At 42.6% G+C, this 14,943-nt stretch overlaps 1 protein-coding gene across 3 annotated transcripts; it reads left to right on the forward strand.

The window, feature by feature from the left end:
- The first annotated feature begins 17 nt into the window (after positions 1–17).
- Positions 18–14,233, forward strand: mettl22 (methyltransferase 22, Kin17 lysine). 3 transcript variants are annotated; one of them, XM_088612346.1, is made up of 11 exons: positions 18–153; positions 6,379–6,707; positions 7,119–7,445; positions 9,017–9,057; positions 9,160–9,304; positions 10,103–10,174; positions 10,935–10,988; positions 11,413–11,493; positions 12,328–12,430; positions 12,647–12,815; positions 13,401–14,233. In XM_088612346.1, exons 2-11 carry the CDS (start codon positions 6,602–6,604, stop codon positions 13,461–13,463), a joined length of 1,161 nt encoding a protein of 386 aa, XP_088468472.1. In that variant the 5' UTR covers positions 18–153; positions 6,379–6,601; the 3' UTR covers positions 13,464–14,233. The 3 variants fall into 3 exon arrangements, with proteins under 3 accessions (XP_088468472.1, XP_088468473.1, XP_088468471.1); XM_088612345.1 differs by lacking the exon at positions 18–153 and adding an exon at positions 1,982–2,199; XM_088612347.1 differs by lacking the exons at positions 18–153; positions 13,401–14,233 and adding an exon at positions 1,980–2,199 and having other exon boundaries at positions 12,625–12,812.
- The last annotated feature ends 710 nt before the right edge of the window (positions 14,234–14,943 follow it).

Here is a 14,943-nt window from a genome sequence, read left to right on the forward strand (position 1 = left end):
GGACGAGTAGAGGAAAGAGGACTTTTCACATTTTAGCTCCCGTAGAAAGATTACTGGAAGGAAACCCAGGAGGTATCTGGTCCAGATGTGGACTGGCGTCTACTGGCCGCTGTGGGTCTGCAGCACAATCCCTTGTAGCGAGGACTGTTGGCAGTAGGTGGCACATTTTTAGGTCTTGATGTAGTCATGCATTCCAGTATCCTATTCGTTTAAAATCCTGTTGTGATATGTATTTAAATCATAGGTGATGGCGGCTTTAAATTGCAAATGGCTTTGTGGCGCTGTGCACAGAGCTCGCCAATGAGTTTTCTTTTTACACATAGCTCTTTTGTTCAAAAGCGATTATAGTCCAGGAATAGGACCAGTGTAGGCGAATTATTTTGTATTCGTTTTCGAATCTGAAATCCGCTGCCCGTAGTATTTCTGCATCTCAGCACAGAAACGCATGTAAACTTGAGTTAAGAGGCTCTAAAGTTTTAAACCCTTCTGAAAATCGTTCCGTTTGTTTCTGCGTTGTGGTGACGACGGTGATGATCATGATCATGGCTGGGAAGAAAGAACGCAGATACGTCCTTTAATAAGATTAGTGTTCCGGGTTAATTGGGTACAGTCGGACTCATTTAATTTATCTGCCTCACCTCGTAGTCTTAGAGAAAAACGAACTGCGAAACTGTGAAGCTTTTTTGTGATGTAAATCCCCGACACCGAAAATCAAGAGTACAGATCTCAACTGTCAATAAACCTCTACTTTCTGAGTAGCAGGGGCAGTAGGTTTCTGCATGGCAGTCATTAATAATGCTAAAAGCGCTTTAAAACAAGACTTGAATATGTGCCAACCCACAGTATGTTAATTTGCTCGTTCAATAGAAACATATCCTGAAGCACAGCGAACGCCGCCTCAGTCCAGACGTAACAGTGAAAACAGATTTTTTTTCTGATTCTCTCAAAACGCAGTGAAATTGAACACTGACACCGATATCGATAAGGAAAATGTAAAAACTTCGAATTCCAATCAGTCGTACAGTACCCCTGTCACAGAAACCTCACAATTCAATACGGTAATGTGTCATGCTGTTCTTTCCAAGATAATACATTCTGGAAGGCGCCATCGGAGCTCCTACGTCTAGGAGTATGATGATTTGTCTCATTACAATATTACAGGCAACGGTGGTAATAATATCATTAGTCAAGTGTTCTGTGCCAAGAGCGATTATGTTACGACAATCCCCCCGGATGCCATTTGGAGACTGGCTAAACAAACATAATTACAACACGAAATACAAACGTGTTTCGGATACTCGCAGTCTGTAGTGCAGTTGTAGCTGTAACTAACCCGTGACGTAAGGGTTTGGATTTGGGATTAGAGTTTAGGTTACTTTCAGGTTTACGATTTAGTCTAGAGCTGGTTTTAAGGGTAAGGCTGACCTAAGGTAAGATTTGGGTTATGGTAAAACTGATCAAGTAGTGGTCAGGGATAAAGTTAAGACTAAGATTTAGGTTAATTATAGTGTTAGGCTTAAAACAAAGGCTAAATTTGAGATTTATTTTATTGATGATTTAAGTAAAGTATAGAGCTAGGGTAATTTATTAGTGTCTATATTAAAGTTAAGACACAGAGGGTTAAATTAGAAAGCTACATTCAGAGTTCAATGTAAAGCTACAATTAATGTTTTGTTCAGGATTTTTGCTAGGAAATTTGGAATTTAAGGTTAAGTGCATTAAGGGTTAAATACAGGGATGGGGTGAACAGCAGCGATAGATGAAGAAAAGTCTATATGTAGGGGGAAAAAATCCATCCCCGAGGTTATTGTGTTAATTACAAGTGGCATTGTCATAACTAATTCGGGCATTGCTGAAACCTTAAGAAAAAAGAAGATTAATTAATTCCTCTCTGTCAGTTTTCATTCCATCCGAAGTCTTTAGACCTCGGAACTAAGATGCCGCTGTTTCCTGAGCTCCTACGGCTGTCGGTCTGTAATACATGTTGCACTGAACTGTCAAACACGGGGTTTGTACATAGGGGCGAGAGGATATGTGCAAACCCGAGAGGCGCTGGTACTATTTTAACTTTAAACAGTTACAACTGCGTGTGTAGAGTGTTAATCGTCATTATTCATCTCCGTAGAGCTGTGTTTGTTTTTTGGCTTCAAAAATTCCAAAGGAAACTTGTAGTGCGCATCCGACGTCCCTGCTATTTCTGTAAGTTTCAAGTAACTATTTCTTTGTAACCTTTTCGTCCGTTTTCTTGTTACAATAAGTTGGAAACACAACCCCCTGCACATTTTCACAAGCCTGAAGTTAAAGGTAGTTTCGAAAATAAGAAGAGTGCTTCAGGAAGGTTGTGAGCTGAAGACTTATATGCGTTAAATCACAGTGCAGGCTGCGGAGTGCCTCTTTTAAGGTTCTGCAAGACGCAGACAGTAATTTGCTGTCCGTTTTACCAGCAGACATGACTGTTTCTGGTACAATAGGTGGCACCTGACGGACTGTGGCTGCAAATGGCGAGACGATTACAGTACTTACATTGAGTGTTTTTTCTTCCAAGTACTGCAGCGAACAGTCCGAGGAACTGATGGTTATGTATAAAGGTTACTGTCAATAAATATATCTGGTAAAATATAAAATCCCCAATACTAAAACAGCCTCAGAAGAAAGACAGCATGTACCTTTTGACTCAAGGCTATAACATGCATATACACCGAAACATACATGCTTGTTTTTTGATAGTACTCTGATTTTAATTAGCTGAAACCATTATTATACGCACCTTGCATAAAATAATCGTTAATTCCCCAATAAGGTATAAGTATTATTTTGTCAGTAACTGTCACCAAGTGCGACAAGTGATATAATCACGTTGCAGTGTAAGCTAATGAAGGAAGACATGCATTGTAATGCAGTGTACTCAACAAAAGGTGTGACAGGCGAAGATGCAATAAGGTTTGATCAATGTAAAAATAAAAATAGTAACTATATATAGCCACAGCTCGGGATTTGACAGTGAAGTCATGGGGAGGTGTAGCAGTGGATTCTGAGTGTAGCACTAGCCTAAATTTGGCAACAGCTGTGACGATAATTCACAGCCTGGTGCCAAAACAGTATCTTTAAACGTCTGGCATTGCGAGCAGTGGCTTAGGCTGAAAGTCACACTGGTTGTTCTGACATTCTACCAGCAATCAGGCCTCTTAAATTCTGTTATTTTCCACAGCAGTGCGCAGACAGACTGAGGGCTGATGTGCTGAGATGGTGGTTTTTTAAACATGTGAGCGACATCCAGAATTCAGAAGTGTCAGTAACAACACTGGGAATTTGCCTAAAGCCGTTTGCATTGCATAGTTAATCCAGGGCTCCTCGGCAATTGCTTTTGCAAAATGCTACAGGGGATTTTTTTATGTTAACAGAATTTGGAAATGCCTTTTCTTCCTGTTAGACTTACGGAGAAAGAGAGACCCGGGTGTGCTACTGTACATGCAGAGCAGTCTTCAGTGCTGTAGTGGGTGTTACTGATGTATCCTTTTAGGACCATTTGAACGTTAGTGGAAGTATGTTTTGATTGGCAGGATCAACTGTTTGTAAGTGTGGTTCTAAATCAGTGGTTTTTCCATCATCTCGTCTTCATTGAACAGGCTGTAGAATCACTGTAGGTCAAAGAAGAGGCAAGTCAGACTTAACGTTGAGCTGTATATCTCACCTCTCTCCTCCAGGCTTCACATGCATTGTGTTAGTTTCTGACAGAAACCTTTTCAGGAGCCCTGGGTTGTGACTTGAGCCAATGACTACTCAAGATTCCCTGTAACAGATATAGTCAGGGGATGATGTCAGTTAAATGTCAGATACTTTATTAATTAGCATGAACGAATATTGAAAATTGGCTAAATGTCTTTTTAAAAAAATATTTTGAAAATCCAGATTTGGGAGTTGGCCAAACAAATAAATCTTACTGGTTTTCCCATCAAGCCAGCAACAGTAGTTTAATAATTCATAAGTACAACATCAGGCATCTAGACTTGGCTCATTGCATAATTATGTTGTATTTATGTGCCTACTCCTGAGTACAGAAGCTATTTAGCCTTAATCTGGGATGAGTACATAGCTGGAGAATGACTGCATTGATTTACTTTTCTTAAGCCTTCAGCAGTATAGTGAATGCACAATACAAGTCTCTTGCCTCTTTGCCATAAGGCTCAAAAAGAACTTGGTGATTTTGAAATCTGTTACCTCTACTAAAAAGCAATGAAGACCTGAATGTGAAGAAAATACAGTAGAAAGTAGCATAACAGGGGAATTCCAAGATTACAGTGACAACCTTTTTTAAATAGATTAAATGTTTTAACCCATATGCATTTTAAAGAATACTCTTTTATTTTGTACAGTACACACATTTAATGTTGTAATGAAAATTCTATAAGATAAAGCAATTTTTACAAATTGAAAAAGACATATTGTACATATTGTGTGTATGTACTGTACACATTGCTGAAATTTAATGCAAATTTACAGCTTAATCACAGAAAAGATACCTCCTTCTGTGTTGTATGTCCAGTATATGGTAATATGAAATAACAAGATAGAGTATATATACATGGAGTGTACAAAACATTAGGAATGCCTTCCCAATATTGCATTTTACCCCTTTTATACTCAGAACAGCCTCAGTTCGCTGGGACGTGGACTCGACAAGGTGTTGAAACCATTTCGTAGGGATGCAGGTCCATACTGCATGTCTACTCAGAGTAGCTTGTTCCATCTCATCCCACAGATGTGCAATTGGATTGAGATCTGGTGCCTGGGCAGGCCACTGCATTAAGCTGAATTTCCCTGTCATGTTCATGGAATCATTCCTGGACAATCTTAGCCTTGCGGCATGGGGCATTATCCTGCTGACAAAATCCATTCCCAGATGGATACACTGCTGCCGTGAAGGGATGCACCTGATCGGCAGTGACGTTCAGATATCCCGTGGCTTTCAAACGTTGCTCCCCTTTTATCAAGGGGCCCAATATGTGCCTTGAAAGCACACCCCACACCATCACACCACCTCCAGCCTGCTGGAGATGTCTGGATGTCTTTTGGGTGGCGGACCATTCCGGATACAAACGGGACACTGTCGAGCCTGAAAAACCCAGCAGTGTTGCAGTTCTTGATGCACTCAAACCAGCATGCCTGGCACCTACCATCATACCCCGTTCAAAGGCACTTACATCTGCTTTCTTGCTCATTTTCCCTCACATACAGTACACCATCCAAGTCTCTCTTGTCTCAAGCCTTAAAAACCCTTCTTTAACCTGTCTCCTCCCCTTCATCTACACTGATTGAAGTGGATTTAACAGGTGAAATCAATTAGGGGGTCAAAGCTTTCACCTGGATTCGCCTGGTGAATTTCAAGGATTCAAGGATTCTATTTCAAGGAAAGAGCAGGCATCGCTAATGTTTTGTACACTCATTGTATTTTCATATAAATGCAAAAGGTAGGCCCAAATCTGTGCATAATATGTACCAACTTGCCAAAGAAGAAGAAATGTGTGTTTAGCCCACTAATTATATATCTGAATCTGTACTGAAACTCATGTTTTAAACTGACATGAACTGTTTAATAAGCTGGATCTCTTTTTCCACTAACAGCCCAAATAAGCTATGCAGATGCTCATTTTATACTGACAGAGCACTGTGTGGATAAATGTATACTATATATAGTACCCACATAGTAATCTCTTACATAAGCAAGCATTAGTTGATTTATACTGAATTTCAAGCCTGTTACCCCACTTGAAATTACAGACATGAATTATACATGATGATTTTCTGCTTTGTACAGTTTGTACAAGAGCCTGCAGCTTTGCAAAATCTAGAATGTATTGAGTTGCTGCACATTGGGAGTCATATTTGTTTCCCTTGACATTCTGTTACATTGCAGCTAAGAAACAAATTGAGCTTTCTGTCTTCCTGCTGATTAACCAGTCAAATCTGCACTGTTTATTACTGTGGAGGACTTTCTTTATATAGCTTGGAATTTAAATACAGCCCTACTAATCCTACAAAGTAACTGATAGGTTGTTCAGTTTTTTCAGTCGTGATTGAAGAATGATATTGAGGTGTGTATCTGTGGCACTAAAAAAGCCTGGAGCCTAATTTTATCTTCCAAATCCTTCACTGATTCCACCTGCTGTGTAATTGGTTTACAGTTTCTGTAGATTTAGAAAATGTCTAGGCGTTGGACGCTTGCACTGGAGAAACCATGATGTATATTTTCAGGCAAGTCAAAACCTTGTGTAGCAGGGCAATAAAATTGGCATGGCAGTGCATATTGCCGAACACCGCACTCGGGAGAAAAGAACTCCTTCATTTTAATGATTCTGCCTTTGGTTTATTTCTTCAAAGGAAAACCTCTCCTGGTTGATTTGCGTACAGCGGCTGGCAGGGTTTCAGAACAGAGGCTTCGCTGAAGGACCCCACGACAGCAAATCAGAAGCCCACCGTGTGCTGCCTTGCAGAGGGACTGGAGCTGGTCATCGCGAACAAAGGCGAAACTCCGCGAAGATCCGGGGAGAAACGACTGGCTCCCGGGTCCGGGCCCGCTGTGCCCCGTCATGCTGCTCTCGCCATGGACCTCATCACGTTCCGCAGCGACACCGTGCTGTCCGACGTCCACCTGCTGCTCCCCCGCGGGCAGCGCCTGATGGCGCGCCTCAACGCCGCGGGGCAGCCAGGTACTGTACGGGGGCGGGAGACCGAGACGGCACAGACAGTGTGTCACTGCCCGCTATCCGCCTGTCCACCTGTCGTGCCGGCTCAAGCCAGGACAATGCTATGTAAGGGACCAGACAGAGCAGGGACAGTGTCTCCTAGTCTGGACTGGGGACTGTGGAGAATTTCTTGTCTGGTGTTTTGAAGTTCTTTCAAATGCGCATGTTCTTAGATGGGTACTACATAGTAAAACTCTAATACTGGGGATTCCTGTAATGTAATATAATCTTCATTCCTGCCGTCGCTATTAGATTGTTTAATCAATCCTGGTATCAATCAAGATTTTTCCCCAAGCGATATCTCTTCTTGTGCCCTGAAAAGGAAAAGGTCATCAATTATGCCAACAGCTTCCTTTTTTCCCCTTCCTCTTTTAGTTTTCGTTTCAAGGTTTAAGATTCTGCAGGACGGCTCGGGCTCTGCCTGCATCCCAGGAAATGAAGTGGCTGTGTCTGCAGCACCTGGAGAGAGAGGCGGCTCGCCTGGGGAGGAAGAGGAGGGAGAGAGGGGGCGGCGCCAGGTTATGGAGTCCCTCCTGGATGAAGACGGGGATCTGGACGTGCTGCGGAGACCTACGGCTTCCCTCAGGGCAGAGGGAGCTGTGGCAGAGAGGGACAAAGTCTGTCCCATCATTCTGAGTAAAGGGGAGGGGGAGTACAGTGATGAGGAGGAGTCGGCTGCTGACAGGGATGTCATTAAGATTGGTAAGAGTCTTTCTGTGGCAGGAAGCTCACCCTCTGAGCAGCCATGAGACCCTTGCTGCTCAGAAAAGGGTCCTCTGGCTGCCTGGGATGTAAAGAAAGCGAGCGCATTTTAACATGCTGTTGGCGTCCAGTGCTGAAATTAAAATGGAGAATAGAAATATTGCTTCACGAGTGTGCTGTTATCCTAAAAGGGGAAGAAAGTTTGCTGTTAAACAATTCATGTTTACGTGTTGAGTTGTTTATATGAGTTGTTGCTGTGTTGCTATGTTAATTTGTGCCGATCTTTGTTCTATCCTATTTAAAAATCCCAGACAGTTTCATAATCAGAATTAAGTTAACAGAATGAGAGTCGCAAGTCTCCAGTTATGCAAAAAAAGGACGGCCAGCCATCCATTCTCAAACTGCTTTGTCTACTTCAGGGTCGCGGGAAAGCCAGAGTCTATCCCAGCAAGCAAAGGGCAGTAGGAAGGGTACCCCCTAGACAGGATACCAGTCCATCACAGGGCACGCGCAAACACAGATACACGCATTCATACCAGGGCCAAGTTTCCCAGAAGCCAATTAACCTACCAGTATGTTTTTGGACTGTGGGAAAAAACCCACAAACATACCAACTCCGTGCAGACAGCACCTCAGGTCTGGAATTGAACCTGGGGCCCTCAGGGTGCTCTGAGGCTGTAGTGCTAACCCCTGTGCCACCATGCTCTCACCAGCTATTGATTTTACATAACCGGTTTAACAAAATAAAATGAAAATCCTATTCCCAAGACTGAGAACGCGGAAAAATAATGTTGGTGGTAATTGCAGCTTTCGTAATGAAATGCGACTCATTTTTAAATTAATGGAAATACGACGAATGCCGGGCAGACTTCAGCAGTGAAAAACTGTGTTAATGGGCCTGTGAAAGCGAGGGCATTCAGAGTGTGGTGCTTCATAAAACAAAGGGAGATTTACAGCCCTTTTAATGGCAAAGCCTGTACAGTGGAAGATAGAGTGTTTAAACGATGCTCTTCCATTGAACCAGCCAAGGAGCTGAGTCATATTAAATGTTGTCCTCTTAGTTTGTCTGTATCGGCCTTTATCTGCCTCAATTGGCTTCATAGCCCTTAACCCCAACTGCTCCAGGGGCGTCGTACAATGGCAGACCCTGCGCTCTGTCCCCAGGCTGGGGTGGAGCGGTGGCTCTGTGGCTAAGGATCTGCGCCTGTGGCTGGAAGGTTGCCGGTTCAAATCCCGCAGCCGGCAGAGGAATCCTACTCCGTTGGGCCCCTGAGCAAGGCCTTTAACCCCAACTGCTCCAGGGGCGCCGTAGCAATGGCTGACCCTGCACTCTGACCCCAAGCTTCTCTCCCTGTCTGTGTGTCTCATGGAGAGCAACCTGGGGTATGTGAAAAGATAATTCCTAATGCAAGAAATTGTAAAGGGTTAATAAAGTGATATTATTATTATAGCTGTATCACCACTCTCTCCGTGGCCCTTGAGTGTGCACGTGCGCCAGCGTGCGTGTGTGAGGTAATTCCTTGCCAGGAGTGGGATTCTAACCCCAGAAATGTGCCCTTTGTTTTAAACAGAGCATACAATGGCTACACCCCTGGAAGATGTGGGTAAGCAGGTGCGTGTCCGTGCGTCTCGTTTGGTAACGTGGATTTCGTTTCTGTGGAACACACCTTGTAGCTGACTTCTCTCTCTCTTTGTTTTTTTTCTTTTCCGCTAGGTGTGGAGAGGTGCTGTCTTTATGGCCGATTACATTCTGTCGCGCCAGCAGCTGTTCAGGGGGCGCACTGCCCTGGAACTGGGGGCCGGGACTGGAATAACCAGCGTTGTCTTGGCAACGGTTGCCAGCAGCGTTTACTGTACAGGTAAGCGTGTCTGGGAACATTGAGTGTGATACAGTACAGACTGAGCTGAAGACCTGTAATAATGAGTGAAGGTTGCTGCACAAGGCCGTGCACGTATCTGTTTCCCTGTCGATTGGTGCAGAGCCGGGGGAAATTGTTGAGTCAAGCATTCCCATTCTTTTACTGCGTTTTCACCCTGTCTTTCTCCCCCTCACTATCCGTTGAGTCATAGCATGGCCAGCATGTGCCTGGAGCGCCACTTTCATGGATAAACCAGCACCAGCATGACTTCATTGCCCAAAATGGCAAGTGAAAGGTGTGATCTGCTGCAGGAAATCTCATTCACACCTCCTGTCCTCATGCTGACCTCATGCTGACCTCAGTGCCTCCGTTAGAAAATAAAAACAAGGCCGCCAGGAGATGACAAAACTCAGATAGCTGGGCGTGCAGTGCTGTGTTATTTTCTTGCAGGATGCTTATTTTTCTTTTGTTTTGCTGTGGAAATGAAAAGACACTGAAAGTGAGTCACTGCTGGAAAGCGAGTTGCTGGAAAATGTGTTCTTAAAAATGTTAATAAGTTCACCAGAGAGAAATTCTGATGAATATTTGATGTAGTATCTGGATTTTCACTTATGTGTGAAATATGTCAAGAAATAAAAATCAAGGTGCTATAGGGCAAAGATGAGGTTATTGATTTTCTTCCGCTACAAAGAGACCTAAGAAATCTTCTGTAGACACGCAGTTATTTTATATGTTGACAATTTCTGTATGACCCGAGAGATCAATTTGTGTGTCTGTTTACTGTGCTGTGTCTTTCAGATGTTGGTCAAGATCTGCTGAGCATGTGTGAGAGGAATGTGGAGTTGAATAAGCACATACTGCAGCCTGCAGGTAAGATACTGCTTTCTAAATAGGCTGAACTTCCTGGGCATTTCATGAACACACTGGTTCCCTCTAGTGACTCACTTGGGTCACTCTCACAGTGTGCTGATCTGTACGTGGTTGTACTGGGCACTGATCTGCAAGAATCTAGATTAGATCATTGCCTTCTGATATCCTAGACAAATTGGTCGCTTAGGAGAAGCTTTCAGTACCATATTATCAAAGGGTTCTCTTTTCAATTCTAAAGAGTTTTTTAATCGTGAAGCTGAATGCTGTATTGTTCTAGTCACTCCCAAATTTAAAAACGCAAGTTAAGCCTAGATATTCAGTTAAATAGTGGATTTTCTTCCATACAGTCTTCCATCTTTATTTTGGATGAACTTTAGTAAAACAAAATGACTCCTGGCTCAATTTGCAAATTGAATTTGAATTATTTCTATTTGTTTAAAGCTGTCGTATTCTAAGTACTGTGCATTTTCATAAATGTAATTCCTCCTCGAATGCTGGCAATAATTTCTGGACGCTTTTGTGGGAATTAATTCATTTAATCTGTGTAATTAGTCTTCAGTGTCAGTAGTCTCTCTTAAATCTTTTGAACCACACATTTCTGCCACTAATTCATAAAAAATGAAATGAACATTCCATGCATAAGACAATATTTTGGTACCTGATTTTGAAAAGATCAAAGCTCCTGTTGTCTATATACATTGGGATGCCTTGTTTACTATATCATCAGTTTAATTGTTTCTGTACCTCTTTTCATTACCAGGAGGTGAAATCAAAGTTCGGGAGCTGGACTGGCTCAGAGACGACTTCCACACAGGTACGATTATGATCATGAGAGAATTGCTAATGGAACCCCAGGAGTAATTACTTCTTTATCTGTGTGATACAGTTACCTACATAATCACCCTAAACTTGTGCATATGAGCACAGGCATTTCATAAGGTGCATCCGAGAAAAAAAGGAGCTGTGTGTTCTGTTTAATGCTCTAATCTGTTTGCTACATTGAGGAGCATGTTGTTTGCTCTTCTTGTGAGATGTGCTTTCCTGTTTTGCGAACATTGGTAAGTTGATAGGGTCCTGAGGTGGCAGAATCCATTGGAAGCTGATTTGAAGTCTGCCGCTTGCTGACTGTGCTTCAGCTGTGTTTTCATCTGGGCGCGTGCCAAGTGGGAGCGGGGCGGCGCGAGGAGGTGACCTCACCGGCCTCTCGGTGCCTGACTGACACCGCCACTCCATTGCAGGCGCGGGTCGGCAGTTCAGCTGGACAGAGGAGGACATCGCGGATCTCCACGACAACACCACAGTCCTGATCGCTGCGGACGGTCCGTGTGCTGCCCAGATAAGATGCGCACCTGTGATACAGTCAGTTAAAGCAAACATGTCCAATCGAGGCAGCCAGGAAAGAGTGGAATCTGATAATAAGATAAGATCACTTCTAGCCCAGGTTAATTACTTAATAGAAATCACTTTATTAGAAATACAATTTCTTGCATTTGGAATTTGCATACCTGAGACACACAGGCACACAGACAGGGAGAGAAGCTTGGGGTCAGAGCGCAGGGTCAGCCATTTATACGGCGCCCCTGGAGCAGTTGGGGTTAAGGGCCTTGCTCAGGGGCCCAATGGAGTAGGATTCCTCTGCTGGCCACGGGATTTGAACCAGCAACCTTCCAGGCACAGGTGTAGATCCTTAGCCACAGTGCCACCGCTCCGCCCCGGAGATAATATTTAGTCTTACCTGGGTCCTGTCAAACCATCTTTCTGCTGAGTCGCATCTCCCTGCTGTTTCAGTGGTAACCTGAGTTGCCCCTGGCAGTAGGCTGGGTCTGGAAAGACTGATTCTCTGAAAGTATTCTTTAATTGCTCTGTTTGTTTCAACAATTCAAATTGATGAAAAGCAACATATGGCAATGGAGTAAAGAGAGCAGACAGCCAACTCCTGACAAGTAAACAGCAGCTGGGCTCCACGCCACTGTGAAACTTAGGAGGCTGAATGAATGGTCTTCATTCCATGAGGTTTTCATGTGATATGTTTGGGTGTATGTCTTAAAGGTTTTATATAATATTTAAATGACCTAAAAATAACCTGGACGGAAGGCTAAAAACGGTGTCGCACTCCCAGTGTTTTTCTAATTGCATTGTGTTGTGTTTTTCAGTGTGTTATGATGACGAGCTGACAGATGGCTTGTTCAGAACACTATACAGAATCATGGGCAATCTACATAACCCGAGCACTGCCTATTTCTCAATTGAGAAAAGGTAATTCCTGAATGCAATGCGTGTGTGTCTGACCTGTATTAGCCGTTTTCATGCGACTCTGTTGGAGCGTGAGACGTTTCAGTCCTGAATGCTGTGGGCTCCGCTTTCTGCAGAGGGGATGGTATATTTCGGTGAACACATCCATCACATCATCAGGAGCTCATTTGTGGACTATCTCCGCACTGATGCTTAAGTTCGGTTTGGACGTTGTTCCAGGCTGAATTTCACACTCAGGCACATGGACGTGTCCTGTGAGGCGTACGATCACTTTCGCTCCTGCCTGGAGGCCCTGGGGAAACTGGCTGACGGCCGGACGGTGTTCTCTGTGGAGCAGGTCCCCCCCTCCTTCCCTCAGTTCTTCAGCTACGAGCGAATCGGTCAGCTGGTGAGTGGACCACGGAGCTCCCTGCCTGCCCTCGGCCCTCACAGACACTGTCCTGTCACATGTTAGAACTTAGTGATTTTTTTTCACCAAGGTACATACCAGCATGGCAAATATCTGTCCTTGGTTAGTTACTGCTCTGTTTGAACAGGGTTTAAAGGGCCTTGTCCTTTTTGTTTTGCCCTCTTTTGTGATCAACAAATCTGATTTTAGTGGGCAGGACTGTGGTATTGGTTTTTCAATATTACTGCCTCAGAGCTCCAGGGTCCTGAGTTTGATCCTGGGTTTGATGCCCACTTGTGCATGCTCACATGGGATTTGGTTAGGTAGCTGCTCGTCCCTTTTTTGGGGGGGGGTGTTTGAGGGAACACGCATGTAAGATGTGTTTCTAGTACAATAGAGATGGAGAATCGCATGAGCACAATGGACCGAATGGCTTCATCAGTGGTCTTCAGTTCCTCTCATCAAGCAACACCTTGTTTTTTAAGGTGGAAGTTGTGTGGCCAAATTTGTGTCACTGCATCCAAGAGAAAACGGGAGCAGAAAGAAAAGCTTGAACTTTCATTTTCTTCTTCTTCTGTATTCCAGGAGCTCTGGAAAATCACAGCTTCACCCCTTGAGTGCAGTAAGGAATCCACTTCTGAGAAATAGCTCAGCAGCAGCCTGCCAGAACTGCACTGCACTATACTGGCTGATAGTTACTGTGACACACTACGTATCACTACGATGGCAGTGTGAAACCATAGACTGTGATGTTAAATATTGAGTTTGAACTGACTGCAGTTACTATGTTTTGCTGTTTTTTTTTTAGTCTTTCTATTTAATTTGTTTCTAATTTTAAGAGCTATTGTTTCTGAAAATGATATGGTTTCCTTGGTTTAACTGCTGTGTTTAAGAAACACATTTCAAACTCTTACAGATGTATTGAAAACCCTTTAAGAAATGTGTACAGTTTTTTTAAATTATAAAGAATTAAAGCAGGAGTTCTTTAATTAAAGAGTCATGCAGTTTTAAAACATCAGTTCTCATGACAGTGACAGTTCTTTTTCTAGAATTTAATTTGGTAGTTAGATGGCCTGCTTTATTTGTGGCACTAAAGGGATTTTTAGCTTCATTTAAAAAAGGTCCTTAATTACCTAATTAAATAATTATGCAAATTTGTATTTTTTATGAACAAGTGTACTGTATGGGTTTATTTAAAGCAATCTGACTTTGTTAATGGGGGGTTTTAATTGACTTCACAGACTTTGAAACAAAATGCATTTTGAATAATTGAATTTAACAGCTGCCTGGTTAATATTATCAATATTGAAATGCATATATAAAGCCATTAGGTTTGCAATAATGTTAACTGTACAGTGTGAATCCAGAATACAAATGTTTTCAGAATTTTATTTTTAAAATAAAATATTTGAAATACATTATCCTGTCTGGTTCCTCATTGTTATGCAGCAATGCATTTTAACAAACATTAGGAATAAAACTTAACTAATAAATGATGCTACAGACAATGGTACTGGTCTATATATTGTATATTTCTTGAAATGTCTCTTTGGACATATATTTAGGTGATATATTCTTTGGTTAGATTTAAATTAGTTTAACTGTAAAGCTCCCAGAGCTGCAATTCAAGATTTTTATAAAGCTGCCTTCCTCTTTAGGTGTGGACCTATATATGTTTCGATGAATACAGATAAAACCTAGAGAATTAAAAAATGCAATCATTAACCTTGAGTTTAACTACTGGGGCATTTATAAAAGAAATTGCTCACTCAGTAGTTTAGTGAAAACAGATGAGCAAAACCTGCTGTACCTGCAAGCTATATTTGCTGTGAGGAATGAGTTGTCAAGGACAGATACAGTATTTTAAAACCTTTGCCGGTTAATGCTGTGGGACAGAAACAATGTTATAATGAATAATATTCTAAAACACTTTTTTTCCACTAGGTGGAGGCGCTGGGCATCTTCCAGGCATTTTGCAATACTTAAGGTGGCCATCATAGGAACCGCAATGTCAGTCTAAATATTCCTCCAGTCAGAAACTGTTCATCCCAGCTGAAGCTCATACTTTTAAATGACTCTTTAAATTAAGAAAAAAAAACAGCTGTACAGAAAGTCCGTGATGAATACT

The sequence above is a fragment of the Lepisosteus platostomus genome, chromosome 19, assembly GCF_059453375.1.
Source record: "Lepisosteus platostomus isolate fLepPlt1 chromosome 19, fLepPlt1.hap1, whole genome shotgun sequence".
Classification (NCBI taxonomy): Eukaryota; Metazoa; Chordata; class Actinopteri; order Semionotiformes; family Lepisosteidae; genus Lepisosteus; species Lepisosteus platostomus.

Excerpts from the sequence above, each read along its gene's own strand:
- mettl22 (XM_088612346.1), top strand. The coding sequence starts at position 6,602 with ATGGACCTCATCACGTTCCGCAGCGACACCGTGCTGTCCGACGTCCAC. Across the intron at positions 9,058-9,159 it reads TGGAAGATGTGGGTAAGCAG|GTGTGGAGAGGTGCTGTCTT; the intron begins GTGCGTGTCCGT and ends CTTTTCCGCTAG. Across the intron at positions 12,431-12,646 it reads TATTTCTCAATTGAGAAAAG|GCTGAATTTCACACTCAGGC; the intron begins GTAATTCCTGAA and ends ACGTTGTTCCAG.